Genomic DNA, 27,412 nt, shown 5'->3' with positions numbered 1-27,412 from the left:
CACGACAAAGGGGGGGGAGGGAAAGAATGTCGTCTTCGCGGTATCGCATAGCGTCGGCTGTGGTACGGCGCGCTCTGGCCCGCTGACAGCTCCCTTGTCCTGGAATGTAACCGGAAATTGGGGAGGATAAAGCCTGTTTCCCCGGGGCGGCGGCGGGTCCGGTTTTTCTGGTCGTCACTCAAAGAGCATGGCTGGGTAATTGATGATGCCGCTGTCACGGGTCTCCGTCTACGCCGCGCCGTCGAACGTGGATCCTCGTAGCATACACGGAATGTCACACTTCTTTTAACGCTGTTGGTTCTGAAACACGTTCCACGTTCGGAGAATCTTTGCGAAGGACAGAAGAACAAGGAGAAAAATATAACTGTTTTGATACTTATTCTTTTGTTTTAATTATCTAGTCCCGAATAACGGACGAGCCGAACCATACGGGAAAATGTGCTCAGAAAAATCATCGTCAATGATAAAAAGTGCCTGGAATATACTAGCTTTGCAGTCTAGACCTATTGTACTGGCATTTTTTTTTCTCCTGATAAATTTGGAGTCACGTGCTCTCTTCATCATAGTTCGCAGAAGCCCCATAAACTTGGAAACAAAAGGCGTGTGCTATCTATCAGTGGTTGCGGTTGAATTAAGGCACTCGAATTTAATCCGGAGACTTCACTATACGGCGCCCCTCCAAACGGCTGCACTCAGTGCTGAGCAGGAAAGCAGTTCTTTTGGAATCACGCCGCCGTCACTGCGCGCCCTTTTTCCGAACGCCCGCCGCCCCTAGCGCGGAGCACAAGGCGGTCCCCTGCGTGCAATAAACATGGCCTCCGAAACGCGCGCGGCCGCTGCTATGCTGCGTACGGTTGCGTGCGGCAGCTCGACGTGCCGAAGACGACACGCCAGCCCTGCTAGAGTTTCTTTACGCTGAGTAGAGAGAACGTTAACGCATTGGGCGCCTTCAGCTCCTCGCGTTGTTACACCAGGAAACTCGGGAAGCGCCAGGGAATCGAACGTGCTAAGGGTTCCCCGAATATCGATAGTTGAGAAGCTCTAAAGAGCAGCATATATTATTGTTATTATCAACATCATTGTCATAATGATAATAAACGCGACTCGTCCAAATTTATTGGCGCCTGCCATGCAGGAAGAAAGAAAACAGATCTGGAGGGAGCGTTACGTAATGCAGGCCGCCTTCGCAAGAAGCTCTTAATTGAAGCCGCTCCCTTTCTTGTTTCTTCGACCACGACAAAGCCGGGCCACGTGATGACTGAGGCCCGGTCCTGGCCAACCAAACACTCCACGGGACGGTGCGTGGGGGCTGACTTTCTCCTTTTTATTTCAGGCTTCAAAACTACCACCTGACGCTCACTCCTAGGCTTTTCTTCCACCATCGGGCCTGCCGTCGACTCCACGACCTCTCTTGCCGAAGATTGAGGAATACCAACTGATGTGTTCGAAATGCGGGACAAAGCAAGAGACGAATCCAGGGAAGTATACAAACTGGCAGCTGATTCATCTGGCCGGTATCAACACGCCGCTTTTGAACGCCACGGGGAAGCTGCCTCCGTGCAGCAATTATTATACTCCAGAAATGGTGCCCCCCTTTTTTTTCTTTTGCACATTAAGAATTACTGAATGGATGAAAAGTAATTTAAGTTAGGCGTCGAAAGTTGTCGGGAGTACTTGGGGGCGACAAAGAATTTTGCAGCCACGAACCGTGCATTCACTTGTATCTCACGCTGCTCCATATCTGAAGCACTTTCTCGCTTCAGAAGGCACATTTACAACACATCGCTCCTTAAGTGTATTCAAGCAGTCTCACTAAGAAAGAAATGGAGCAGGTCCTCGTCTTTATGGCACCGCTTGGGAGAAAATCTTTGGTTACTACTTTTCGCTCACCTTCAAATGCTGCGGGCGCCACCCCAAGTGTTCGCTCGACGAGTGCTTTTTGGAGGATATATGATAATGAATCACAATGTTCGGTACTCTATATCCTGCTTTATTCTTTGAGTCATAATGATGCGTGCTAAGTTTGTCCTGTGAAATTTGTCTAACGATAGAGTTTTCTTGCTTTTAGTGGCTCTGGCTAAAGTTTCGATCACACTGAAGACCGCTCCACCTTAATCGATGAGACATATAAGGGGACAGACAGGCGGAAATTTAACGTGATGATAATCTTTTCACGCAGACACACTCGTGGATTATTAATTTTCACACAAATCCTATATAGTGTACAGTCCGTGGACTATTCAGTCCTTAATTTGAAAACGATTCGGTGCCCTTCCAATATGGATTGCGGCCTCCATTTCGAGACGATCTCTCTATCGACAGCATACTAATGTCGTACGGCTGTAAAGACAGCGTCTACCAATATTTGAACTGTCTATGGCAGTACTTTATGACATCACGGGATAACGTAGCTGACGAATAAATCGTCAGCAATTCCTGAGGACTTATGTTGGCGTGTCGCCTTTCAAGAGAAGTGACGCTTTATGTCATAACCGGGAATTCCCTTAATTAGACCCGAAAATCCCCATTTCAGGCATTTTTTTCCTCCGCTAGCAGCTTGAAACTTGCGCCGATTCGGAAAAAGTAATGAAATTTGCGCCAATTCGGAAAAAGTAAGACTATTTCGGTTCTTAGTTCCCCTTTTGCTTTTCCCATTTTGCAAAATTTTATCCCTCACATTCCCTGAAAGGGAAAATTTCTCTAATGAAACATCACTGTTCAAGAGCAACCTGACACTAATAATAATAATTGGGTTTGGGGGAAAGGAAAATGGCGCAGTATCTGTCTCATATTTCGTTGGACACCTGAACCGCGCCGTAAGGGAAGGGATAAGGGAGGGAGTGAAAGGAGGAGGTGCCGTAGTGGAGGGCTCCGGAATAATTTAGAGCACCTGGGGATCTTTAACGTGCACTGACATCGCACAGCACACGAGCGCCTTAGCGTTTTTTCCTCCATAAAAACGCAGCCGCCGTGGTCGGGTTCGAACCCGGGAACTCCGGATCAGTAGTCGAGCGCCTTAACCATTGAGCCACCGCGGGGGGTGCAACCTGACAACGGTTCCGTATTTCACCGGATCAATTCTTGCGCTACGCACTGCCCTCGCCTTTGTAAAAGAAACAAAATAAACGTTAGCAATTCAGCCCTACAATCTGCCGTGAGTTGCACAATATATGTGTCACGTTCAGGCGAAATTTCATTGGCCTTCAACTAATGGAAGTAGATCCTTGAACGACCGCTGTAGAATAGGGCCTCTTTCTCAAAAATTCCTGTTTCAAACTTGCAGTATGTTGCTACAGTAAACAAAAAATGTATGAAGGTCAAAAGCCAAGACGGGGAAAAAAAAAATAGAGCTTGGCCGTAGTTAGCTTTCGAAGGGTGGCCGGTTTGGGCTGGTGGGATGCTCGTCGCGATCGACGAATGACGATGATACGAAAAGCACTTCGGGTCTTCGTCCGCTCGTTACCGACATGTTGCCGGCTCGTGCTCCCTCGGGTAGTGTAGAAGAAAGAAAATCATTTTTGTTTTTCTCAAATCACGTGGAAGGGTGCAAGTATGCCATATGTTATTCCTTCAAAATGAATCCTTTCGACTAAGCGCTAAAATATTTCGCGAATAAGAATGAGTCCAAATGAAATCACTGGGACCAGGAGGTCCTATTGTAGAATAAACAGCGCGGTCGTATTTTAGATGCTTGCGACTGCTCGTGTCACGTAATTGACTCTTTCGCAGTCTATACGTAACAATAAACGTTTTTTTCCGAAGAAGGTGCGTACTTTCAGCGCAAACACTTTTCATACGGAAAGGAAAGAGTTTCAAGAGCGGCCCACCAGAGGTGCCAATTCATCGAATGATGAAGAAATAGCATTCACTGCACGTAGATCAGCAACAACAATAACTCAAAGGCGAAGCATACGACAAAAGAATTGAACCTCTATAAAATATAAAATGAAAACTGCAGGACGATGCAGAACCGAATGGATAGCGCAACTACACCGAAGGTTGAAAGCTCAGCCATACAGCATTCAGCCTCTGAAACGCCGACCAACTCGGACAACAGTTCGTGTTGCGCAACCAACGATGTCATCAGAAAAAAAAAAAAAAAACGTGTTGTGGATGCAGCACGACACTTGCTCAGGACTAACTGGTGGGCTAGTTACACATACCAAATGGTTCCCGGCGCACGCTTTTGCGATTCACTGAAAGGAACATCTTCACGGCACGAGTACTTCAAACGCTCCCTCATGTACTAAATCATTCAGATATTCGCATTTTTAGCTTGTGCATTAAGTAGATGCTATGATCTCCGGGCTGTAAATCTGGATACTGGCAGCGTGGTTGCCCTGCCGCTAAAGAAGCAGCGCTTGTCTTGAACGAATTCAAGAATTCCGCTTACATAGGACCTCACAGTGGCTCGCACACAAGAAAGTAACGACAAACGTATGTATACAAGCTGTGTGTCATGTCATAAGAACTATGACATCGAGTCCTAAATAATTTCGACCACCTGGGGAACACGTGCACTCACATCGCACAGCACAGGGCCCCTTTGAAGTTTGAATTTTCTCCACCGAAACGATGCGACAGCAGCATTTGCTAGGGCATACACGTGTAATGCATGTTTGCATGTAGCGCAGTACAGTTCAGTTTGTTGTCTGATTTTTGGTTTTTAGACTAGGCCTCGCCCAAACGGGCAAGGCCTCTCAAAAATTCGCCTATAGGCTCATTGGAGTGCCCCTCCCCACGGTAACCTTTAGTAAAAGGCGAATCAGGAGAAGTTTATTGTACTGTCAGACAAAGGATACAAAACTGACAGGAAATCCAGGTCATACACACCTGCATGCATGTACTGTACATCCATACACAACATGTGTATATATACACTTTAACATGCACATATATACAATGACAACCCTGCAGAATTGTTATATATTGCACACATACCTCTAACATGAATACACAAATACTATGCTCACCTGTTAAAAATAACTAAAAAAAAAAAAACGACAAGCAGAAAGATTAGTACGTATAGAGTGAGGAGAGGCCTGAGCGATGGATAGCCAGGAGACCGACTGACCAAAGGTCCCCACCGACGTGGGCCTTTCAACAGAGGTAAGCTACGTAGTCTGTTATGTGCCAAATTACTTTTTCAACTCTTGACTGAAAGCACTGTTATCATTAGAATTACTGGGAGAAGGATGTTTAAATTTGTCCTCTTAACTGAAAACAGCAGATGTACCCGTCAAATAGCTTAAATGCTCTAAATTTATACCTCAAAAACATTAGAAACGGCATATGTCTGAGTGAACGATTGTTCTGCCCTCTGGCGGATTCATGTGAAGGACAGCAAAAAAAAAAAATGGTTTTGAGGTATGGAAATGAAGCATTAAGTCTCACTTCACAATAAATCTGTTTCAAGCAGGGCTTCACTTCTCTCAAGTAACAAAACGTCACTAGTCGTCACTTCTTCGCACCTCTGAAAGTAAACACAAACCGTGGTTTGGCGGCTTGGCTGTTTCAGTTTACCCGGTACACCCGCGTCCGCGCGTTTGTGCGCGGTGTGTGCGGCGCTCTCTTGTTTTGTTTTGTTTATCGTGCTCTGTGCTACTTCGGTGGCATCGGCGTTCCACCTTTCGTGCAGCTATGAGTGACTGTCCTGAACGGCAGCGACTTATTTTCAAGAAGTATCTCCAAGACTTGCGCCAGCAAGATGGTTACTGGTACGGATACCTCAAATCGGACGATGAACTCAAACTGTTTGAAAGGGCACTGGCTGCTGCGAATGTGAAATACGCTGTGCGGTCATCAAGAGAGCCAGTTACGTCACCCAAAGGTGAGGGAATTACATGACAGTGTCACGATTCTTGAAGAGTAGAAATGGTTGGACCCGCCGCGGTGGCTCAGTGGTTAAGGCGCTCGGCTACTGAACCGGAGTACCCGGGTTCGAACACGACCGCGGCGGCCGCGTTTCGATGCACGTTAAAGAACCACAGGTGGCCGAAATTATTCCGGTGCCCGCCACTACGGCACCTCTTTCTTGCTTTATCCCTTCCCTTACGGCGCTGTTCAGGTGTCCGCCGATATGAGACCGATACTGCACCATTTTCTTTCCCCAAAAACCGACCAAAAAATGTTTGATCTGAATTAAGCTTACTTCGTACAAAGCTAAGCTCTTGGATTGCTGGTACGACCCAGTAGCCCGTCACACAGAGCTCAAGCTGTGGCATAACACAGCTAAATTTTTATGCTACGTTGCTTCAGAGTCTAAAGTTAATAGTAGAACAAGAACTACTACTACTACTACTACTACTAGTACTAGTAGTAGTAGTAGTAGTAGAAACAATTACAGGTTTTTCCAATTATTATTAATTGCCATTTCAAAACGGTACAGTGACAGCTGTTAATGGCCGGTTCCCTTGGTTTCGCGTTGCTGTTGTAGCAGTAGCGTAATAGTAGTAGTAGAATCACTCTTTTTGGTCGCTCAAAATCAAGCACCAAGAAATGGAGTGTGCCTGATTGTGTTGCTCAACTGATGCACATGTTGTCGGTCACAAATGTTTTCGGGAGGCTTGTGTTGGGGAGAAAATTTATTGCTGTACTGCAATTTCTGCGAGTCAGTATCAAGTAAACTTTTGGGGCTGGTAGTAACGTGTGGTAAGTATTAGAACAGTGCACGAAATGCTGTGGATTTGCTTACGTTTCTAAACAAGGAAGAAACAGTTGGCAGGCAAGGTTGCTGCTGCCCTGGTGTTTTAGTGACACCTGGGAGCTTGTACAGCACTTAGGCATTAGTCCACACCTAATTCCTCGACGCTGTTGCAGTACATGCTTCTGGAAAAAAACCCTCAGACTTTGAACACAGCCATTTCCATTTCTCTCTCACTTCAGTTTTGTGCGATCTTTCGGACAACCATTCTGAGTGCTTTTTAAAGGAAATCTTGCTTCATGAGCTCAAGCATCCACAGTGTGTCAGTAGGTCGGCATTTCGTTGTTGCCTTGTTGTAGTGTGTGATCTTTCTATCTCATTGCAGCATCCCACAGACAGGAGGGACTCTTGATTGCTCCCTATAATGCAAAACAGTGTTTTCATTTCCTTCTTCATCTTTTTTTTTTTTTCAGCCAGAATTGTCTATTCCATGAGAATGCGTGGCTTCAAGATTTCTCTGAACAACGTGCCGTTTCGAGTTTTGAAAGCAGCTGACAAGGTCTGCATGTTTGGAGTGGAATACTACAAGACGGCACAAGAAAATCAAAAGGAAAGAGTATGTGCAGACTTTTTAGTTGGGCATTGCCTGTGTTGTTTTTTGCACTGTTATATAGATTCACGGTGCTCTCAAGTGGTCCACATGTCAACTGCTTAATACATTGCATAGATGTACTGGTACAAACTAGAAGGTGGCTTGTTTTGTACAAGCCAACTATAGACTCCGTGTGGCATGGCAGCAGAAGCTCAGCACCTCCAGCAGAATGTCTTCCTGCAGAAGGAAGATTTTTTTTTCAACTTGTACACTGTTTCGCATGTCCGGAGTTGGTGCAGACGGATTGGGAAAAAAAAATTATTAGATCTGAACTTACCGGCTTAGCCCCGTAATTAGCAAAAGTTGATTGGCATTTGTGGCCGAGGAGTCTGGAGTGGCAGGCTCATTTTGACATTTCACAGGCAGTTGCTCGGTTAGGCATATCACAGGCCCGTTTGGGCATCTATACGTTCACGAGCATACTCGGTCTTCTTCCGCTTGTGGTCTTCGGTTCGATCGCATTCCCGGCACACTTCATGGACTTCAGGGCCCACTTGCACGTAGCAAACAGTCTAGTTCCCAGTGTTATCTTGTTCGCAGTCTAATCCTCCATTGGTTTTGAGGAAAGGAAAGGTGCATAACTGGCTCACTGGGTCAGGGGACGACACCTCAATTGTACTTTAAGGTATGGGGCAATGGTGTCCACGTACAAAAACGCACTACCCTAGCCATTGCATGGTAGGTTATGTTTTGTTATACTGTTATTGCTTCTACTAAATGGCTTGTACAAAGCTTTTGCAGCCTTTGCTGCAAAACTGGAAATAGCCTTCCTGCTCAGTAAAAATTCTTTCCATTGACAGTGTGGACTTACTGTAGGGCAACAGCTCTGAAGAGTGCCTCTTATTTTTGTTCTGAGGAGTGCTGGTGTCGTCTGTCTAGAGCAAATGTGTTCGTGGCAGCTTTGGGTACATATGCTGCCACGAACATGCTGCCATTGTCAGCGTTACACTGAGTCCACTTAATTCCTGAACCAAGGGTGCTAGCGAAGTGAAGACTTTGGAAACTGTGATATGTGCTTGGTGCATTGAGCTGACACTTCACTACCATCTTCGATTTAAGTTTGTTCACATTGCTGGCATTGCCAGATAAAAAAAAAGAAAATGTAACACCCTTACCAAACTTTACATATCTAAAAGACTGTGGTCTGGATGAAACCCCGCAGCTATAAGCAGCAGTGGGCAGCTACGACATGCCTATTATTCCTTTTGAATACACTGCTGCGGCGGGACGCCATACCATATGGAACACAAAACTGACCACTGTTGTGTTGTCTTTTTGTTCTCGACAAAAAAATGATTTTTTGGCCCCCTGTGGCTATGTCAATGTTCTTTTGGCAGGAAAAGATGCATTTATTGCTAAGAAAATTAGAGTTATAAGTTAAAAAAATTAGAGTTATAAGTTAAAAGTGAGAATTGAGTTGAAATGGAGTATAGCCCATAACCCTTTCAGGCGCTGCGTGAACATTTGAACACATTTCTTGAATGCTGTCAGACAGACACACACGCACGCACGCACGCACGCACCCCCACACACACGCACGCACGCGCATGCACGCACACACACACACACACAGTTAGAAGGCATCGTTTGCACTAGTGTGAGCTCTGTAATAAAGTGGCAAAATTTGCTAAATTACCTGCAGAACTATTTCATGCCAGGCCTGTGTTCGGTGCTAACTTCTTTGTTTGTTTTGCAAGTATGAGTGTTTTAAACTGCTTGAAACATGTTGATTTCTATGGGTAACAGGAATGAGTCAAAACCACTGTTGAGGCACTATCTATAGGTAGGAGGTCTCAGCAGAAACTACATAAATACAGCATCTGGGAGGACAGAAATTTTTCTCTACTATCTTTGCATGGTGCTCAATAAAGTCTGAAACTATAACGTCTTTCCCCCTTGGTTAATGATTTGCACTTAAAGTAGGTAAATTCTATTTGTAGTGAATGTATTCCCTTTGTAATCAAAACGTGGTAATTTATAAAGATAACTCAACTTCAGGTGCAGTTTTTTTAAGCTGTGTTGTTTGGATGATGAACACATGAAAAAGTTTGGAATGGGAAAAACAGACGAGATATCAAGCATATGGTTTGGTGAAATGCAGGCTGTTCTTGATTCAGTGTGTCATCGAATCCTTCCTTCATACTAACCCTGTGACAGTTACAGTTGGGATTAGTTTCTGTGGTAAAGAGAACACAACCAAACGTAGTAGAATCCTTTTTAGACACATTGCAGGGCAGTGTCCTTCCTGTGTGAAAGAATATGGTGAACAGTTTTGTAGCGAAAGCTACATTGGCCACGAACTCGCATTCCCGCCGTGCTCGCACCGCACCACGTGACCAACCGCGTGACGAACCACATGACAACAACTAGCTAAGCCACTGCCAATTTTTCTTGATGACTTTTTCCACATGGCTGCTAATGATACAAACATGAGGATAGAAAAGTACTCGTTACTTTAAGGGACTCTTAAACACCTTCCAAGGAGAGGACATCAACTTGCTCAATCACTGCACTGTGTTTTCATGAACACCTGAGCCAAATAATACTCTTCTGCACGCAGCAGAGAACCCACGATGACGCGCGAAAGTTGGCAAGCCCTTCCCAGCGACTTTTTCATGCTCGCACCCTCCTCCATCGCTCGCATCTACATATACATGTTGAGAGGTGGCTATTGGTTAGATTCTTTCAGATGTCACGCAGCTACCATGGTCGCGGCCAATAAGCTGCATAGCCCCGGCTGGTCCGGAGGTGGGGCCGGCGGAGTAGCGCCAACCTTCCAGCTGGTGTGCAAATAGTGACGAGAGGAGAGGGAAAGGCACGAAGACGCTGAAATTCAAATTTTGATTACAGATAACTCTGTTTCTAAAAAGTGCATTAAAAAAATTCTTCCTGGGCAATATTCGTGAAGCGGTGTGTTTCAATATCCCAGGCATGCCGCAACTTTATTAGAGACCCTTTCAGAGCCCTTTTAAGGGCACAGGGTGAGCTAAGATTAAAAAAAATTGGTTTTTGATTTTTTTTACCAATTTCGAGTTCAGAAACTATCTTTAACATTATTCAAGGACTTGCATGCTTTTCTGCCCTTTAGTAGAGCCAGAACAGCTTTTTTTTTTTAAAAACCGGGTGGCATGCAACCATGGCTGGCGTTGCATGGTTGGCCAGTAGCAAAAATTCGTTTAGCAGTTTGTGCCGCATATTTGCACGTTTGCTAATGACAGCAGCCTCTGTCACGGGCTATGCTTGAAAGACCTTGGCACTGTGTGTGTATGGCAACAAATTATGAATGAGTCTTTTGTGTGCAAATACCCATCCAAATTAGTTCTTTAGTGTTGTAAAGCCTGTTTTCCCGCTGCCATATTAGCCAGAGCTTCTCAAGTAGTGTCACCGTGCGCAAACCAAAAATACCTACAAGTCCTTTCATTATTTTATCTTGAGTGTTCTCTGAAGGATGCCTTGTGCACCTCAGAATTGCCACCTTAGACGCAGCTCTCACATTCGGTGATGGGAGCATGCTCAAAGTTAACATCCTGAAGACACCGGCTATCTGCGATATGCTGCATCATGATATGGTTACATAAAGCGGACTATCGTCAAAGGTACTTCACTTGGAGGAAAGCAGTAAAGATAAAAAATGAGGCCACAGAAGCTAAGTGACAAGCAAAGAAGCATAAAATTGAGACTGCTGCTTACCACGTGGTTTGTGGCTGGTAAACAGATGTTTCAGTGCATGTTGTTTCTAGCTGAAAATTGAAATAATCATGTCTTTTTTTTTTGTCACTGACCTTGAATATCTCAAAATATCAGTTTTTGTTAAATTTGACCTATTATAAGAAGGAAAGAAAAATCAGTCCAATTTTTTCCAGCTTTGTTTTGCACAGAGGTGCAAATTTACTGATCTGGAATAGTAGTAGGCATCCGTGCTGTAATTCTTTTACTAGAAGAGTTTTATTCTGGAAAAGAAAAGCAAAAAGTGATATCGTTAAGGGAAAACGTTAGAGATGTGAATACTTTGTACAAAATAATAATTCTAGGTAAGTTAAAAGAAAATAAAAATAAGGCATACAATGAAACAAACTAGAATAAGCCAAGTGCAGTAGTTGCTGAGAAAATGGGTCTTGCTAAACACATGATATGCATCCATGGATACTTTTCTATGCCATTAACTGCTTGATGTTCATCATCATAACCATCAATATCACCCTACTGTATACCTCTGCAGGACAAGGGCCTTTCATTCAACCTTCAAATACTCCCTATTTTTGCCTGCTGCAATCTTGTTGCTCCAGCTGTCTGATCAATTTTCAAAACCATTGCACATCAGTTGGCAGCTCGAAGCAATGTTGTGAGAGTCGGGATGCTCCCATTTTTATTTCGTTGTTGTTTAAACCATGTTCACGTGATGCAGCATTCACATACAAATGCACAGGGGCCTGCCGAGGCGCTTTTGCAACATGGAATCCGCAGAAAAGCCCAATTTTTATGGCAGTCCAGGCGTGCAGTCCCAAAGCAATGCATTGTACTCTGTGCATTATGCACCACCCACACAGTGAATCCCTCAGTGTCATGCCGTGCCTTCTGGCGACTGCGGGGAAGCTTGCCTTTTAGTGCAAGAGCACTACTTCACGAAGTCAAGCCGGCTCACCGAGCTGGTGGGAAGCTTGACCTTGAGGGGGACCTTGGTCGAACCATAAGCAAATAAATATATAAAATAAATATTGCCGTGACTAGGATTCGAACCCGCAGTGACTCGAACAGATCAGCTTCACTGGCCATTGCACGAGAGCACTATGCACTATGCACTCTCTTGCTGTGCATTGCAAATCATCGTCTTCATCAGCTAATGGTACTACTGAGCTAATGTCATCGCCAGATGTCCTAGCGACCCAGCGAAGCAAAACCATGAGCCGACCAGGCTTAGCACATGCTTTTGCATGTCTGCTAAGTTTAACTACCCTACCCTTTTTTTTGTGAGTTCTCTGTTCTAGACACTTCAGTGCACACCTGTGCACTGTTCTTAAATGGATAAAGCGCGGAAAGTCGGGCAAGTTGGTTTAAATGTTATCATTACACCCTGAGTGATGAGGCTAAAAATTTAAATTCCTTATCATTCAACACTACGGAAGTGTGACTGATACATTTAGCACTATTAAAGCGGATGTAAAGGGCTTTCATGAGTTCGCGAACCAATTGGTTGCTGTGTGTAAAAAGGAGGTGTGCGCTGTTTATTTTTCTTTTTGATGTTAGTACCATACATGCGTCAATGCTGGCAATGCTTTGGCAGGTTATCCTTAGCCTCATCACTTGGTTTGCAATGATAATCTTAGTGCTTTGGTTTCTACGCATGATGTCAGATGTGATGATTTTTGCCTTTGTGTTCCTTTGTATACGCACACTTTTCTCGCATAAGTGGTAAAAAAATGGCATATTAGTAAACAGTTCTGAATTTTTATTCAGGATCTTGCTACAACTGACGGGCAAAAAAAAGTGCGGCGGAACAGCAAAGGCACGAAGAAAAAGGGATGCCCAGCAACTATGCATCTGAAGTGGATTGAAATTTTCCCAGACTTCAAGGTACGTTTTCCATAAGCTAGGCTTAATGAGGCATTCTCTTTTAGGAGGTCTGATGTGTGTTTGCATTCAAACATTTATCTGAGGACTGAGGGTCTTTTTCTTCATTATTTTGCTAGTCCACACGCATAGTAGTGCAGTTTATGCATAACCATTTTTAAAACTAAATTATACCATTAATTGCACACAAGGTAATAGTATATAGCAGCTTTAACAACACAGGAGGAGACTGCAATACAGTCAAATGCCTCTGTAGCAAAATGGACAGGACTGCGAAATCGCATTGTTGTAGAGGTAAATTCGTTGTAACCATCGCACCCCCCAATGTCTTCCGCTAAAGTAGAATTAGCAATTCTGGCAGAAACCAAGCTTTATTCCGGTTGGGTAGAGCTTATAATTAGTGGAAGAAATGGAAGGAATTAAAGCATTCATGGCATTCTGGAGAGCAACTATTTTGGGGAAGCGGTCAGCACTGGCTGCTTTTACTTTCTGATGCTGCGGTTGCCCATGGCACTAGAATAGTCACTAGTGTGAAATCATTACTGAAGGAACCATCATGTCTTGCCATGCATGTTCATTACAAGGTGACAAGTATGTGGTCTGGAACATGTAAAAATTTTGATTAGGCAGTTTCGTTGTAAATTGTAGTAATCTTCATTGTTCCGTTGTTTTGAACACCTTGTTAGACTAGGAAATCGGCCATGGAAAGTGAACTCTTTCCTTAAACAGGTAATTTTTTAGTAGCGACATCCCGTGTAGAGGCGTTTGACTGTATGTACTAATTGCATGCTGCTCCAGCAGTAACAGAATGTGATCTAGAGCACAATTAGTTGAGGGATGAAGCTGGTCTTAAAAAAAATTATTAATGATTCAACTTTAAGAAAACATCAGGGAATATGTATTTTTGTGTGCCAATTCTAATATGTAACTTAATTTTATGTAAAACAAGTCCTTGCTTTGCATAACAGCATAAAAGCATTTTGCTGAGAGCTTTCAAGAAATTTTGCTGCAGGGAACTTGCTACAATGCATGCCATTGGCTTCTTTTGAGATCAAGCTATATAATAAGGGTAAAATTAATATCCTGCCTGTCATGGAAGTTAAAGAGTATTGAAGTTGCCACTTCACAAATGGGAAGAAAAGTTTGAATTCCTATTTCTGAAGTGACAGCTTCAAAATCCTGTAAATCAACTTCTATGACAGGCAGGACGAAAATTTTTTCCTGATTGCAAAGTTTGATGTCAAAAGAGATCAATGGCATGCATTGTAGTAAGTTTCCTGCAGCAAAATTTCTTTAAAGCTGTTGGCAAAAAGTTACATAACATATTGCATAAGTGTAGGAGGACTTGTATATAAAATTAAATAACATATTTGGAATCAACACACAAAAATACATATTCCCTGATGTTTTCATAAATGTGGCTTCAATAATAATTTTTTTCTAAGACCCTCTTCCCCCTTAAGGCTAACTAATACAGGGACTTGAATTTACTTACTGGATTCAAAGACATGCCACATTATGCTTTCACTTCAGTGGACTACTAAAGACATCGAAATAAGTTTGCTTAACTCAAAGTTCATTAAAGCACTTGAGCGCAACCAGAATCCTTCAATACTTTGTGGCAAAGCTTCTTGATTGAGGAGAGTATTAAAGGACTCTATGTACAATTTTTTTGCAGTAAAAACCTATTATTAGGCTTTTGTAGTCATGTTGATGTTTCTTTGGCTCTAAAGATGTATTTAGTGCTGAAAAAAACTGAATTTAAAAATGGAACATTTTATTCTGACCACAAGACTTTTGCGACGTCAAGACCAAAATTGACTCCAGGTCGCTGTTTGACAGTGAATGGTGGTGTAGCTTAGCCTCGGAGATCAGCATACAAATCACTTGCGACGTTGCAGTTTGTGAAAACGACCTGTGACAGTGATGCCTGTGTTTCATTTTTTTTGTCCCTTCTAAAACTTATAAAAGCTCCATTTTCAATAAAAGTAGCCTCTATTTCATTAAAATGTGGTAATGTATCGATACAACCCAACTCCAATTTGTCTTTGGTGTCGCTTTTTTCTTAATTTTCACTACACGAAATGACACAATTAAACCATGTTAATTGGTGCTGAAAAGACTGAGGCGCAAGGTACATAGGCAGAATGTGCACTAAGCGTGGAACTTACACTCCACTGTGGAAGCAGAAGCACACATGCGCACGCGAAGCCCCGGCGTGGAATAATGCTTGCCACGGCAAGAAGTCCTTGGCTCCTAAAGTCGGTTTTCTCATATCGCACGTGGATGCTTCCCCTGTGTACCATGATAGCACCACTGGACGCGCTGCACTCTGACCGAAGTAAACACCTCTGCAGGTCTGTGGCTGTCACTACTCTGTATTGGTATTGATGTCAGATAAGGCACTGGAAACAATATTGTTACATAGTGGTGACTACAGTCCAGCAGTCAGGAAGGTACCGGAAGGCTCCCAAAAGGAACTCTTTATTGGGCTGATGTGCGCCCACAAAGAACTGAACAGATTGGCGGCAGCGATAGCAACAAGCATGCTCGGCAGTCGTCGAAGAACAGAATTGCCATTACTCTCGGCCACTCTCAATTAAAGCAGGCAACGAACTTTCTAAATGAGGTGTGAATAGCATCTACAATAATCTGCACAGCCTAGAAACAGTTGTGTGTGGTTGCAATCATTAGAGATAAATCTGATCACATGTTGCATCAGAAACAAAGTGATAAAGCAGCATGCTGGTGGCTTTGAGCATAAAGAAATAAATGCTAAAAAACTTTGAATCAATATTGACGTGACTGACGGGAAGTACGCTTCTTGTGTCCTCACTGCTGGCTACGTCACGTGAACAAGTTCCTGCTAGGCTTGTTTTCCTCTGCTCTTGGAAGCCCCGGAACAAGCCGCTGCCATCGCCATTCGAGAAATTCCCTTTCGTGTAAAGAACGACTTGGTCGTACTGGTGGGAGACTGCAACCAAAACATCAATAAACACCTGGAATTTCTGGGCGCAGTTCAAGATAATGTCGGTCTCATCTGGCAACTTTCAAATGATATGTCGACCCAGTGAAACACGTGCATAGATCTCGCCTTCCACAACCAAGCAGCAGTCAAAGACGTTAAATACATTAGTGTCCCCTTCTGTGACCACAAGGTTACAATGGTCACATTTAGCTCCTAGCTCTCCCACCCAACCGCCCATACCCAACCCCTCTCGGTGAGAAGCCACTGCTTCCAACACAGACCTGAATGACCAGCACAGACTTATCAACCAGGCAAGCCAGACTGGAGCAGCTTATGAGGCCCTGGACTAAGGGCTTCACCCTCTGGGAGCTATAGGGAGTATTCACCGATGTCATAGCGGCTGCCGTTTTGTTGTCTGTGAAGCACTGTGAAAGACCTTGTGTGTGTCTAATGACAGTATCGCCTCCTGCTCCAACCGGCACTACTGAAGCCACACCTTGGACAATAAAATGGCGCCTGTGACGTCACGTGAATGTCCCCTGTATAGCCCAGGATTAAATAAAGTTTTTCAGTCAGTCAGCCCAGTCCAGCCCCTCTGAAAAGAAATTTGTTGGATACTGGACACCACATATGGTCTGAATCACCTAAAAAGAAATTGCCACAGTGCAGTATAGGAATCAGAGAGAAAACTTTATGCCTCTGTAATTTCTTTACATAGATGACAACATAGTCAAGTAGCTTGGTGTAGAAAACTACTGCTAATGCATGTATGTCGTATGAATTTCATTGATTGTCTGTGAATTTTGAATATTACTGCTCTTGAACGTAAAATTTCTTGGAAAAAATTATAGACGATCAGTGCGATTGATGCGGCAGAGTGTGCATTGGCATTGGTGTCTCCCTGGACATAGCAGCTGCTGCCGCTGACGGTTTCAGACCCTGTCAGCAGGTGGCATGATGCAGTCCCTCAGTTACCGTGTGGCACGTCGTACCCCAGCTCCATACTCCCGATCCAATCCAGCAATCACAGTCTGACACACCGTGCCCCCTCCACTCTCCGCCACCTGTCGCCTTCCCCTCTCGTCCCCTCTTCCTCCTCTCCTGACAGTGGAGAGGGGGATTTCCCTTCTCCACTTCACCACCTGCCAACTGCGGCTTCAGATAGACAACCTGACAGATTTTTCCAACGTGGGGGTTCTAATGCTTACACATTAAAATGAATGCCAAATAGCTTAAGACCGCATTTCCTTTGCGCTCATAGAAGTCTATCAATGTCAATATAAATGCCCACTTGTGCTTATGCAAACAAGCAGGAGACATTTACTGCTGGTATTACTTTTCACAGTACAAGGACGTTGCCTGTGCATGCTTCATAACCGTGGCAGTGCTGCATGGAAGTACTGAGATAGAGTATAGTGTAATAACAAGCTGTCGCAGAATGCCACACATAATGAGCTGCCAAACTATTTTACATAGCTGCTTAGTCACATGTATGCATAGCAGCCTGGTTTATACTTGACAGATTTTTTTTTTTTTTTTTTGCGAAAGAACTTGTTACCCATTTGAGGTTAACAACATAACCTTTTTCTGAGAGTGTGCTGCACCTAGCAGAGATTTCTTTCTTTAGGGTGGATTTGCCATGCTTCTTATCGTAAATAGGGTGGTTTTTGCCGGCTAGCAAATGCATTAAACCATGTTTCTAAAAATCACATGGTAGCACGTCCTCCACTATTTTCATGCAGGCAGGCTTTCCAACAGGCAATAATATATATTCTTTTTTAATTTTTAGCATCGTGGACATATTCAAAACTGAAAGTGACCCCATAATTGCTTGGGTGATTTTTCTTTTTGGCAGATCTTGGTATTTCGGTGTAGCAATTTCCTACTATTGCGATACCGTATGAAATTTTGTACATACCTGTTAACAATTACCTGCTGGTGTATTGCCTTGGAAAACTAACTACTGTATATTATCACGTATAATCAACTCCAAATATAGCTTGATTCTTCTACTCGCAACCCTCACTGGCCAAAAAAAAAAAAAGCTCTCCGTATACAAGTAGATGTGTACACCTCCATCATGCCGCTGCATTCTTAATCTAGTTTCCTATGGGATGGCATTGCATCACATGTGCAACGCATAACGATGCAAGCGCAGGACCAGCAGCTATAGACAGATGAAGATCAAAAGCCACAAAGCAGCACCCCATACTGCCTTCCATGCTTGCGGCGCAGCTCACTAACGGCAAACTGATCGCTGCCAACAATTCTGTAGTTTCAGAATCCAGCAATGCACAACAACTCACGCTGTGGAAGTTGCCAGAAATTTGCTCCCGCACCATCTGCCACTCCAGAAAAGTGAGCATGAGTGATCTGCGTACAAATTGTTTTTTTTTTTATGCACAGAGCTCCATGTATACTGCTGGGAGTAGGCACTGGCACGGAGTGCATACAGCTGTGGCTCAGCCAAAAGTTATCTTACACCCCAAAAATAGGTCGACTTCTTGATTTCAGATTATTGTTTTTGTAAAAAAAAAAAAAAAGTCCACTTGTACACAGTCGTATACAATAATTTGCTTTCTTGTGGCTTGGGCATACTATTTGTGTGGGAAATTATTGTTTTGATTTGAGTTAATAAGCGACGCATGGAAGTTTTAAGCTCAGAAGGGTGTGCGGTTTTTGTACCCTCTTTAGTAGTTCTTGTGTTTCTGGGATGTGAAGTCTCGCAACCTCCAAAGACAACAGAACGATAAGAGGGGCTCATTGAACCTCCGAAGATGTGCTGCAGCTTCCAGGGCTATTACAGATGTTGGTTTCAGCTCAACTCTTGCCCAGTCATCACGAAAGTGTTCTGGAAGAATAGTGAAGACTACACCGTTGATCTAGGTCGTTGTCAAATTGTGCGTAGTGCTCAAAACGGAATATGACTTCCCACATGCAGCTAATGGCACTTTGCTCCTCATCCCAAGGTCCATCATTTCATCACTTGGCTCCTTCAAGAAAGAGGTGCGGAGTACAAGGGTTTATTATAAACATGCCGGTGTCCAGCTGTTTGCTCAGTTGATATGTGCACTTTTGTGAAGTATGTAAGATCGCGATATATTTTACATGCTTTGGATAGGAAGACTGCTGGGGTTCTTGCAATGTTCATAATTCAAAAATGCTTTGTTACTTGAAGTTCATCAAGTGGGAGTTTACTCTAACATGCTTTTGCAGAATGTTGTGCCAGTTTTCATTCACAGAAAGGTGCGTGTCATGTGGAGCACCAAATTTCACTATTACCAGCACCTGCTACATGAAATAGCACCTGTGTTATAGCAGTAAAGGAACTTGGAGGATTAACTGAAGTTGGCATGTATCAATGAACTTCCGCGTTCTAGTGGCTTAAAGGCTACTTTCTCTGAAAATGGAGCTTTTATTGGCTAGAAAATGACAAAAACTTAAATACAGGTACTGCTACCACCAGCCACTTTCACAAGAAAACTGCAAATACTACTTCAAACTGTTCTTTGGCTGTGGATTCCCGAGGCTGGTCCACACCACTATTTACTTCCAAATTGGGATCACGAAGTCCTTTTTTCTTAAGATGTCTTGAGATCGAATAGAAGTAGGAGAAAAAAAAGTTGTTCTATAGACCTTTTCACGGCCCTCAGGAAAACCGGTTTCCTGGGCTGTGGGAGAACTTGGGGGCGCTTAATCCTCAACTCTTTCCTGTACTACGAGCACAGTCCAGTGCCCAATATGGTGGCACCTGTGGACCTGTTTGTGAAAAGGTCTATATTCAAATCCAATTTTCTCAGAAATAAATGCGTCTCTTGCAGCAAAAAAAAAAAAAATGATAGCCACAAAGAGGAAAACAAGTAATTAAAGCCAGAAGCAAATTGGCACCTTGATTGATATGTGCGTATTTCAAGCCATGATGCTTGATTTCTAGGTGGACATCCCCCAGCCATGTGGCGTAGTAAAACAAGGTGTGCTGAAAGCCAACAGGGCTAAGGAGCTGGACGGAATGCTTGACGAAGCAGCCAGAACTGTAGCCAGCGGAACAAGGATCTACGTTGCGATTGCCGACAGTATCTCTCATGACAATCACGGGTTTGATGACGCCAAAGGTGTTAGCCAGAGGATAGACGTGGATGTTGCCAAGCAGATTGAAACCTTAGTGAGAGGTGGGATCACATCGGTGAGTGACGTCAAAAAACGTCTTTGTCATTTTGTTCATGATGTGCTTTTTGCCACTAAGGAAAAGCCCGACAGTAGTTGCAAAGCATTTTTTCCGGACAATAGCATTATAACCAGCCACATTCAGTCTGCCTTAAGAAAAGACCGGTTCAGCTCTAACGGTCAAGAAAATGCTGATAATTTGGTTAAAAGAATCAAAGCTGAACAGCCTGAAAGTTCTGTGTTCTACCGACCGTGCGTTGCAAGCAAGGACTCAAGCAGCAACATGCCCAACAACACAAAAGAGAGCATTGCTGGTGAATGCGAGGATACTCTCCTTTTCTGCTTCCAGTCGAAGTTCATGAAAAACATATGTGCAAAATATGGAACTTCTGTCGTTTGTTTGGACGCCGCACACAGAACTGGCGACTGTGCCCTATCGCTTTTTATTCTGGTCGTAAAGACACCGTTCGGTTACACGGCTGCCGGTGTGTTTATTGTGCAGTTTGAGACAACTTCTTGTATCGCCGAAGCTTTGAATGTCTTCAGAGAGTGGTCTCCTGATCTGTCTCCAGAGAAGTGGATGGTGGACTGTAGTCAAGTAGAAATGGACGCCATCTGCCAAGCATTTCCGGGAAGCAAAATGTTCATCTGCGATTTCCACAGGATCCAGGCATGGCAGAGGTGGATTTGCAGAAAGGAAAACGGCGTGTCATATCCCGAAGATGCTCTCTTTCTCATGGAATCGGTGGCCAGTGCTTCTAATCATGACGAGCTTGAAAAGGCTCTAGCAGCCCTCATTTGTTCCGAACACTGGCAGAATGAGAAATTTCGGAGTTACTTCGAAACAGTATGGCTACCTGTGAAGGAATTGTGGGTCTTGTTCCACCGGCTGGAGTTTGGCGTTGCCTTCACAACAAACAAGGGCATTGAGGCACTGAACAAGATGCTCAGGGCAGACTGCCCAAAGGCCTGTGCAAACAGTGGTAAGCATTCAGTGAATTCTCTTATTATTGCCCTTGTTTATGCATTCCTTCCTCACTGTGAAAAGAAATACAGCGAGTCGGAAGCGAGGCAGTTGTTGCTGTACAGACAGTACAGCGAAAATGTTCCCATCTACCTTCGCGGCCGACCTGAAGAGTTTATCAACCACATGCTGCGAAGGCTAGTGGACGCTGAAGAATTCACTCCAGCTGACGTAATTGAGCTACCTGACAACGGGATGTTTTTGGTCCGCTCTGAGAGTGCTGATGATTCAGCTCATACAGTGGACTTTGGCAAACCATCATGTACGTGCCTTGATTTCGCCGAGTGCAAGTATCCCTGCAAGCATTTCTGTGCTGTCTTTAAGTTGATTGATGGATGGAACTTTCTGTCGCTGCCACAAGAATATCTGAACGAGCCAAAAGTTGGGTTGGAGGAGCCATGTACAGAAACGGAAGAAACTTGCTTGAACGATGGCAGCACTGGTGCGGTGGACTTCGTCGCAATTGAAATTGAAGTGACTTCAGAAAATGTGGTTCCAGAGACTGTGCCTTCGACAAGCCCGACGGTTTCAGAATTGCGCAGACTCATTGTTGAAGAGTGTGAAAAGTGCACTTTACTTCTTGACCATTGTTACGATGTTCAGGCACTCACGGAAGCCGGGAAACTGCTAGAGTCTGCTATTCAGTGGCTGGCCGAATCTCTGCCAGAAAATTTCTCTCTGCATGTTGAAGGTTTGATGAATGGTTGCTCGCCTCCAGAACTTTCACCAAAACGAAGGCGCCTTCAGAATAGCTGATGTCCTTCTAAGACATTGGATAATGACAGTTGCAGTACACCCCCCCCCCCTCTCCACACTCACACACCACTCAAAGAAAGAAGGACCTTGATTAACCAGCATTAACAGTCACGTTCCTTAATATTGTCACCGAAAGCCGGCAGAAAGGGCAGAAAGGCACACCAGGACTAGCAAAGCAGGCACACTCGGAGAACCCACGCACGAGCCGGTGAAGACAACGAATACAAGCGGGTGCTCTCACACTGCATGTCGCCAGTGAATGGCTAGCAGCGTGGCAATAATGTCACATGCCCCCTGGAATTGTTTGAGGCCAATGGTGCTCGTTGTGCTCCATTCCTGTCACTCATCGCAATATGTCATCACCTCAGCGCGACTTCACACTAACTCGGCCAAGTGCATTCTTGATCAAGTTTGCAAGCGATTCTAATTGTTTACGCTCAGATTTTTTCAAATGCATGTGCATCTAAAACTGAACACGTGAATTTGTTCAGATGTGTGTACGAATGCTGTCCCCTGCAGAAAGGAGGTGGAATATGACCCCTGGAATATATAATGCACGATTATGCGGAGCTGGAAAACAACTGCAGTGACATTGGCAGTGGCCAGCTAGTATTGACTCAAGCAGAAGAAATAGAACGTTTTGTCTCAGATCGCTATGAAATGGGGAAAAGAATGTTTCTTCAGCAACATGTGCAGCCAAAGTTCATATGCTATATTTTTAATTTGCTGAATTTAGAGCTTATGCTTTGTGAGGTATTCAGCTTTTTGTGCTGTTGTTGGGAAACTGTATTTTTGTTATTGTTTTTACATTGTTCCTCAAGCTCTGGCCTCTGCTAGAATTGTGATGAAACTGCTCAGAGGCGACTTTTTGCATGCTGCAAAGCATGTTATAGATGCTCATTGTCATATCTGCCACTCTTGCACTAAGAAAAGATTGTATGTGTTACATTTGTCGTGAATATTGTACAGTTACACTTTTTGCTTTTCTGCTGTACAGGCACATTTGTACTAAGCTGCTTTTTAAGCTGATGGGCAGTGTAATGTACAGAGTTGTATTTTTCTTGTATTGTATAGAATTCATGAAGCTGGATTTATAATACAGGAATGTTTGTACAGAGCTTCATTTTTTATATACAGGCTGCATAAAGATATGCTTGCTGATTTCAATGCTCAGTGTGTACACTGTAAAAATCTGAAGAGCTCTATTTATTTGAATATATTGTGTCGAATACATGAAGTAGAATTTCGATCTTGTAGTGAAGACATTTCTCCATTAAGGTCTGCGTTGAACTGCACACACCGCATCTTCTAACAACAGTAAAAGAAATAATGAATCAGGAGACAGCACAACACTGTTCGCACAGTAATGTTTAATTCAGTGTTACCTGTTAGGTCTGTTAGCTCGAGCCGTCCAAAACAGGGACAAACCAAACAGTCATGTGGGAGGGAGCTCCCATGATCAGTGGACATTTCCATTTTCTGCAGCTCGGGACACTCAGCAGTAGGCAAATGCTTGGTTTGAGCAGGGCGCATGATGGCTCCAGATCGGAGTAGATTGCGTGGTCAAAGACAAGCAGCATGACAGGTAAGCAAAGTGACTGGAGTAACTAATAAAATGTTGGGGGCATTCAAGCAGATGTCCACGTGAACGCCTCCCAGAGGTGTTGGCCACCCGAGATTTCCTCGACGTCTTCTTGTACTCTGGCTGCAAACTAAGCAGGCAATTTGACGTCAAGCTAAAAAGATATCAGGCAGCAGCAATGACAGTCAAGTGCACGATGATCAGTGGGCGCAGTGACGACAGTAGTGCTGCAGTCATTTAAAAGCAAAATAAGCATGTCTGTGTTAACACGTCACAAGGTGTAAGGCATACGCGATGCGAGTGTATGTCCACAACCAAAACTGTGACAATTATACCCGTTTCCAACATAAGACTGGGGCAGCGTCTAGCTCGTAAGCACATGCTCAAAGAATCTTAAGCTCATTTGGTTCTCCCTGGAGTAGATGCAGTCAAAGATGATGAATGATCCCCTTCCAGGCACATACATTACTGGCTAGGTTCCAAAAAAAAAAATGACGGTGACTATGCCTTGATTGAATATGCAGGGTGTGTACCACGGTCTTATCTCTCAGGCAACTTTCGGACTATGGACATGAAAGGCGTACTATACAGAGCTATCAAGACGAGAGGCCATGTAACGAGTTCGTACCGCCGTACTTGCATGTGACTTCACATGCAGGGCTAGCGCGCATCTATAATAATCTGCAAATACGCCGTGAAGTGCGTCGCGACTGGACCCTCAAAAGTGCATCTGATATGTTGAAGAAAACATCGGCCACGAGTGGTGTAAAGTGCACTTCTTATTGTTTCAACAAGTTCCTAAAGAGCAGTGCGGACGTGACTTCAACAACTTCTCAAGTATGAACAGTATGCAATTCTCCGGCCAGCCTGCCATCTTGGTTTTCATAATACTTACAGTCTTGCCTAAGGAGTAATGAAGTGCTCACGACACACCCTGCACGACTGAAACTGAGAGCATGGCGTGGCGCTATTGTTAATGGCGGGACAGTAGAGCTTACGTTGGTTCCTGCATCTCAAATGCTTGCAGAAGCAAATAACACACTTTCACCAGTGAATTGTTTTTCTATGTCAAAGCTCGGCTTGTTCGCTTAAGGCGGCAGGCCTCGTCTGCTCTATCTTCGGTTATGACAGACTGACACGTCGGGCCTAACAGCTGTGACCCTCGGACTATACTTCACCTGAGCACACCACCTCAACTGAATACACAAAAACAAGAACGACACCCATGGTGCCCAGCTTCCTCAAAGGCAACGCTTCTATAAGTTTCAAGCTTGCTTGTGGCACCGACTATCGTCGAGTCGTTCATTGCAATCCCTGTTGCAATCCAGGTACTCTAAACGCTTTGCGTCGTAAGAGTAGCCCTCCTCGCTGCCTGAATTCACCCTGAGGAAAGCCAGCAGGGCTACAGAGAAGTAACTGCCGAGCTCAGTGACAGCTCCGCACACTTATGTTTTGCTAAAGTGTGTCACTTAATTTGCAACCATAGGGGCAGACAGAGGGTACCAAAAATTATCTTCTGGTTTTGCCAGTGCGTTTTCGGGCAAACAAATACCAACTGCAGGATGCGCAGCTCCTGGACCTTCGTAGGCTCCATAGGAGCAGGGACCACTGCATACCCTCTCAATAAGTGGCGCGCGTGGAAGCAACATGCCGCAGCTAACCCTTCTGTCACTTATTTGCTGACTTGCGTCAGTTATAAACATAGTGCCGCGGCAGGGTGCGAATTGCAACCCAGCCTTAATGCTGGATGAATTTACCATTGCCGAAAGGCTTGGTGCGCCAGTAATTCTTGCGCGATAACCCCGGAAGACGGACCTGGACTTTGAGTGCGCAGGCAGTGCGACGGAAAAAAACCCTTGGCTCCTTTTTTAACAGCGAAATGCAGAAGCAAAGAGAACAAAGCAGGGTGCAATAAAAGCGATAACAGGCACCGACGAAAAGAATATGGTTTCTCTCGAAATACAGTTCCGAGCTGTGAGAGCCATATAGGCAACAGGATGCTCGGTTGAACGGGTGGTACATGTCGAAAATGAAAACCTGGAAGGACAATGACTGGTTCCATGCTAGAGCTGTCTTTGTAATCGTTGCTGACTCTCCAGTTAACTTTGTTCTCTTTTTCTTAGGCATGCAGAAGTTATCGCATATCTCGGAGTTCGAGTCAGTAGCTAGCCTCGTAGTAAACAGCCGCCATATGCATTTAGGGAACCGGTTGAGCAATAGCCGAACGGCTTGACCTGACCGTAATACTTCCAACAACGCTACCACGAGTCGACGCAGTTGTATAGTCACTTCATAAAAGAAACACTTTCCAATGTCTGTCAACCTCACAGTGGGTGTTTCCAAGGCGCGGAAAACACAAAGGCCCTCAAGAATCGTCAAGAAGGAGTGCACTGTTCGGCGTTTTGAAAGTAAACTTTCCCGTTAAAATCTCTCTTGTTGGGAGAAGGAGTCTTCCTCGGCTGAAGCGCATTTTTTCTTCACATTACACGGGTTTGGCACACACCGAAGATGGCTGTCAATTATCTGCGGCCATCTGGTCGAAGATATCTGTCTTCTTTCCGGGATCAGCAGCAGATTCTTCATCCCGACGGTCTCTATTGTTTCCCTCTGGGCTAGCCATGGAACAGCTGGTGCCGAAGACACAGTGCTACGAGAAAGACACCTCGCTAGCGCAGCCGAACGGGACATATATGCACTGTGTTTTGCACGCACCAGCAACGGCCGTGTGGGCGGATGTTGGGACCGTCGGGAGCTGCCTCACACCAGCGAAAAAATAGGCACCGTGATGTTTGCCAACATCTCTCTGCCGAAAGTTATTGCCTGCGCCTCGGCCACCGGTATAACGTTCCACGGGTCGTGATTCAATATACTCGTGAGTAACATTGATATTGCGGACGTTAGATTGCCGAGTCCCTTGAGTAACACCTGGGCTCGGCCCATGTTCCACACGCGAACCACGTCCAACCGGTTGTTTCCGTTGGCCAGCTGCGAGATTTGGATCCAGATCACACTGCCCGAGAGCTTGATGTCGGCGTCGCCGTTGTACAGCAGGTGCCGGTGATCGGTGAGCACGCGGTATTTGGCCGTCGCCATGATGGTCTCCAGACGAATGACGAGCCCCACAGTGACGTCGCCGTTTTTGCAGATGACGTAGGCTGGCTTGCGCCGGGACAGCGTGTAGACGTTGCGGGCTTGGACGTCGTACAGGAACACCTGCGCAGATGACGTTGAACGACCCTTGTGATTCTCGGAACCAGTTTTCAAACCTGCGATTGAATTAGCTCCAGCAACTTAATAACTCAAAGCTGGGATGAGCGAATATTCGAAATCTTTGAATAGCGAATTGAATATCCTTCTCGATTCGCTGAACTAACCAAATAATGCACGCTCAGGACTACTCGAAGCGAATCGAATGCGTTACTAAGTGTTTGAATAGCTTCTGAATAATTGACCTAAAGTTCGAATAGAGGACGCCGTAGTTTTTTTCGACAACTGTTTCAAAAACCGGGCCCACAACCGCACAGCATGATCCGCGATTGGTCCATTCGTGAAACATCGTTCATAATGCTCATACATGGCCTCCAAGATTGGAAGACACGACAGGGCTCAAAGATAGGTTTAGCAAACCCAGCTTTGAAGGCGCCGTTCTCGGAGGCCATGGCTGAAACCCTCTCATCTACCGCAACATGACGCTAGTTTGTTCGATGTCGCAAGCCATGATCCATGACATGATGGTTATAGAGTTCATAACATCGTGTTTCGTGCCTCCCAGTGGAGAGCAATGTTGCTTCGCTCGACAGCTGCAGCTTTAACTCAATTATAGCGTAGCCGCTATCGCTTCACGGTTTTGCATGAATATTCGTTTTTTACGATTGTTTCCACAAATTGCGAATAATCACAAATATTCGATTCGGTTGTTTCACTATTCGAGTGCTATTCACACACCCATACGAGTCTTGTCTATTTCGCATGGAAAGAGAAGAGGGGAGGTGTGAGACTTGTGGCTTATCTGCTAGCTGTTAGTGCTTAATGAGGACGGCGGGAACCGTACGCCC

The 27,412-nt window shown here is 44.6% G+C and overlaps 2 protein-coding genes across 4 annotated transcripts in view; one reads left to right on the top strand and one right to left on the bottom strand.

Moving 5' to 3' along the window:
* Positions 1-5,472: 5,472 nt before the first annotated feature.
* Positions 5,473-27,412, top strand: part of LOC144102061 (uncharacterized) — a 47,234-nt gene continuing 25,294 nt past the window's right edge. Inside the window, exons 1-5 of one of the 3 annotated variants that reach the window (XM_077635335.1) lie at positions 5,473-5,830; positions 7,117-7,259; positions 12,750-12,866; positions 19,766-20,014; positions 23,261-23,360. In XM_077635335.1, coding sequence (XP_077491461.1) covers positions 5,641-5,830; positions 7,117-7,259; positions 12,750-12,866; positions 19,766-20,014; positions 23,261-23,329 — 768 coding nt within the window. In that variant the 5' untranslated portion in view covers positions 5,473-5,640 and the 3' untranslated portion in view covers positions 23,330-23,360. Of the gene's footprint in view, positions 5,831-7,116; positions 7,260-12,749; positions 12,867-18,112; positions 18,190-19,765; positions 23,018-23,260; positions 23,361-27,412 lie in introns of those variants that run through there. The other 2 variants (XM_077635333.1, XM_077635334.1) reach the window with 2 other exon arrangements.
* The window catches only part of LOC144102062 (uncharacterized), a 48,071-nt gene continuing 44,012 nt past the window's right edge, over positions 23,354-27,412 (bottom strand). The window contains exon 6 of the mRNA XM_077635336.1: positions 23,354-26,570. Within this exon, the coding sequence (XP_077491462.1) occupies positions 26,115-26,570 (456 nt within the window). The 3' untranslated portion in view covers positions 23,354-26,114. The remainder of the gene's footprint in view (positions 26,571-27,412) is intronic.

This window comes from Amblyomma americanum, chromosome 8 (assembly GCF_052857255.1).
Source record: "Amblyomma americanum isolate KBUSLIRL-KWMA chromosome 8, ASM5285725v1, whole genome shotgun sequence".
NCBI lineage: Eukaryota > Metazoa > Arthropoda > Arachnida > Ixodida > Ixodidae > Amblyomma > Amblyomma americanum.
Note: the sequence above shows the minus strand (reverse complement) of the source record. Positions and strands in the feature narration are given on the sequence as shown.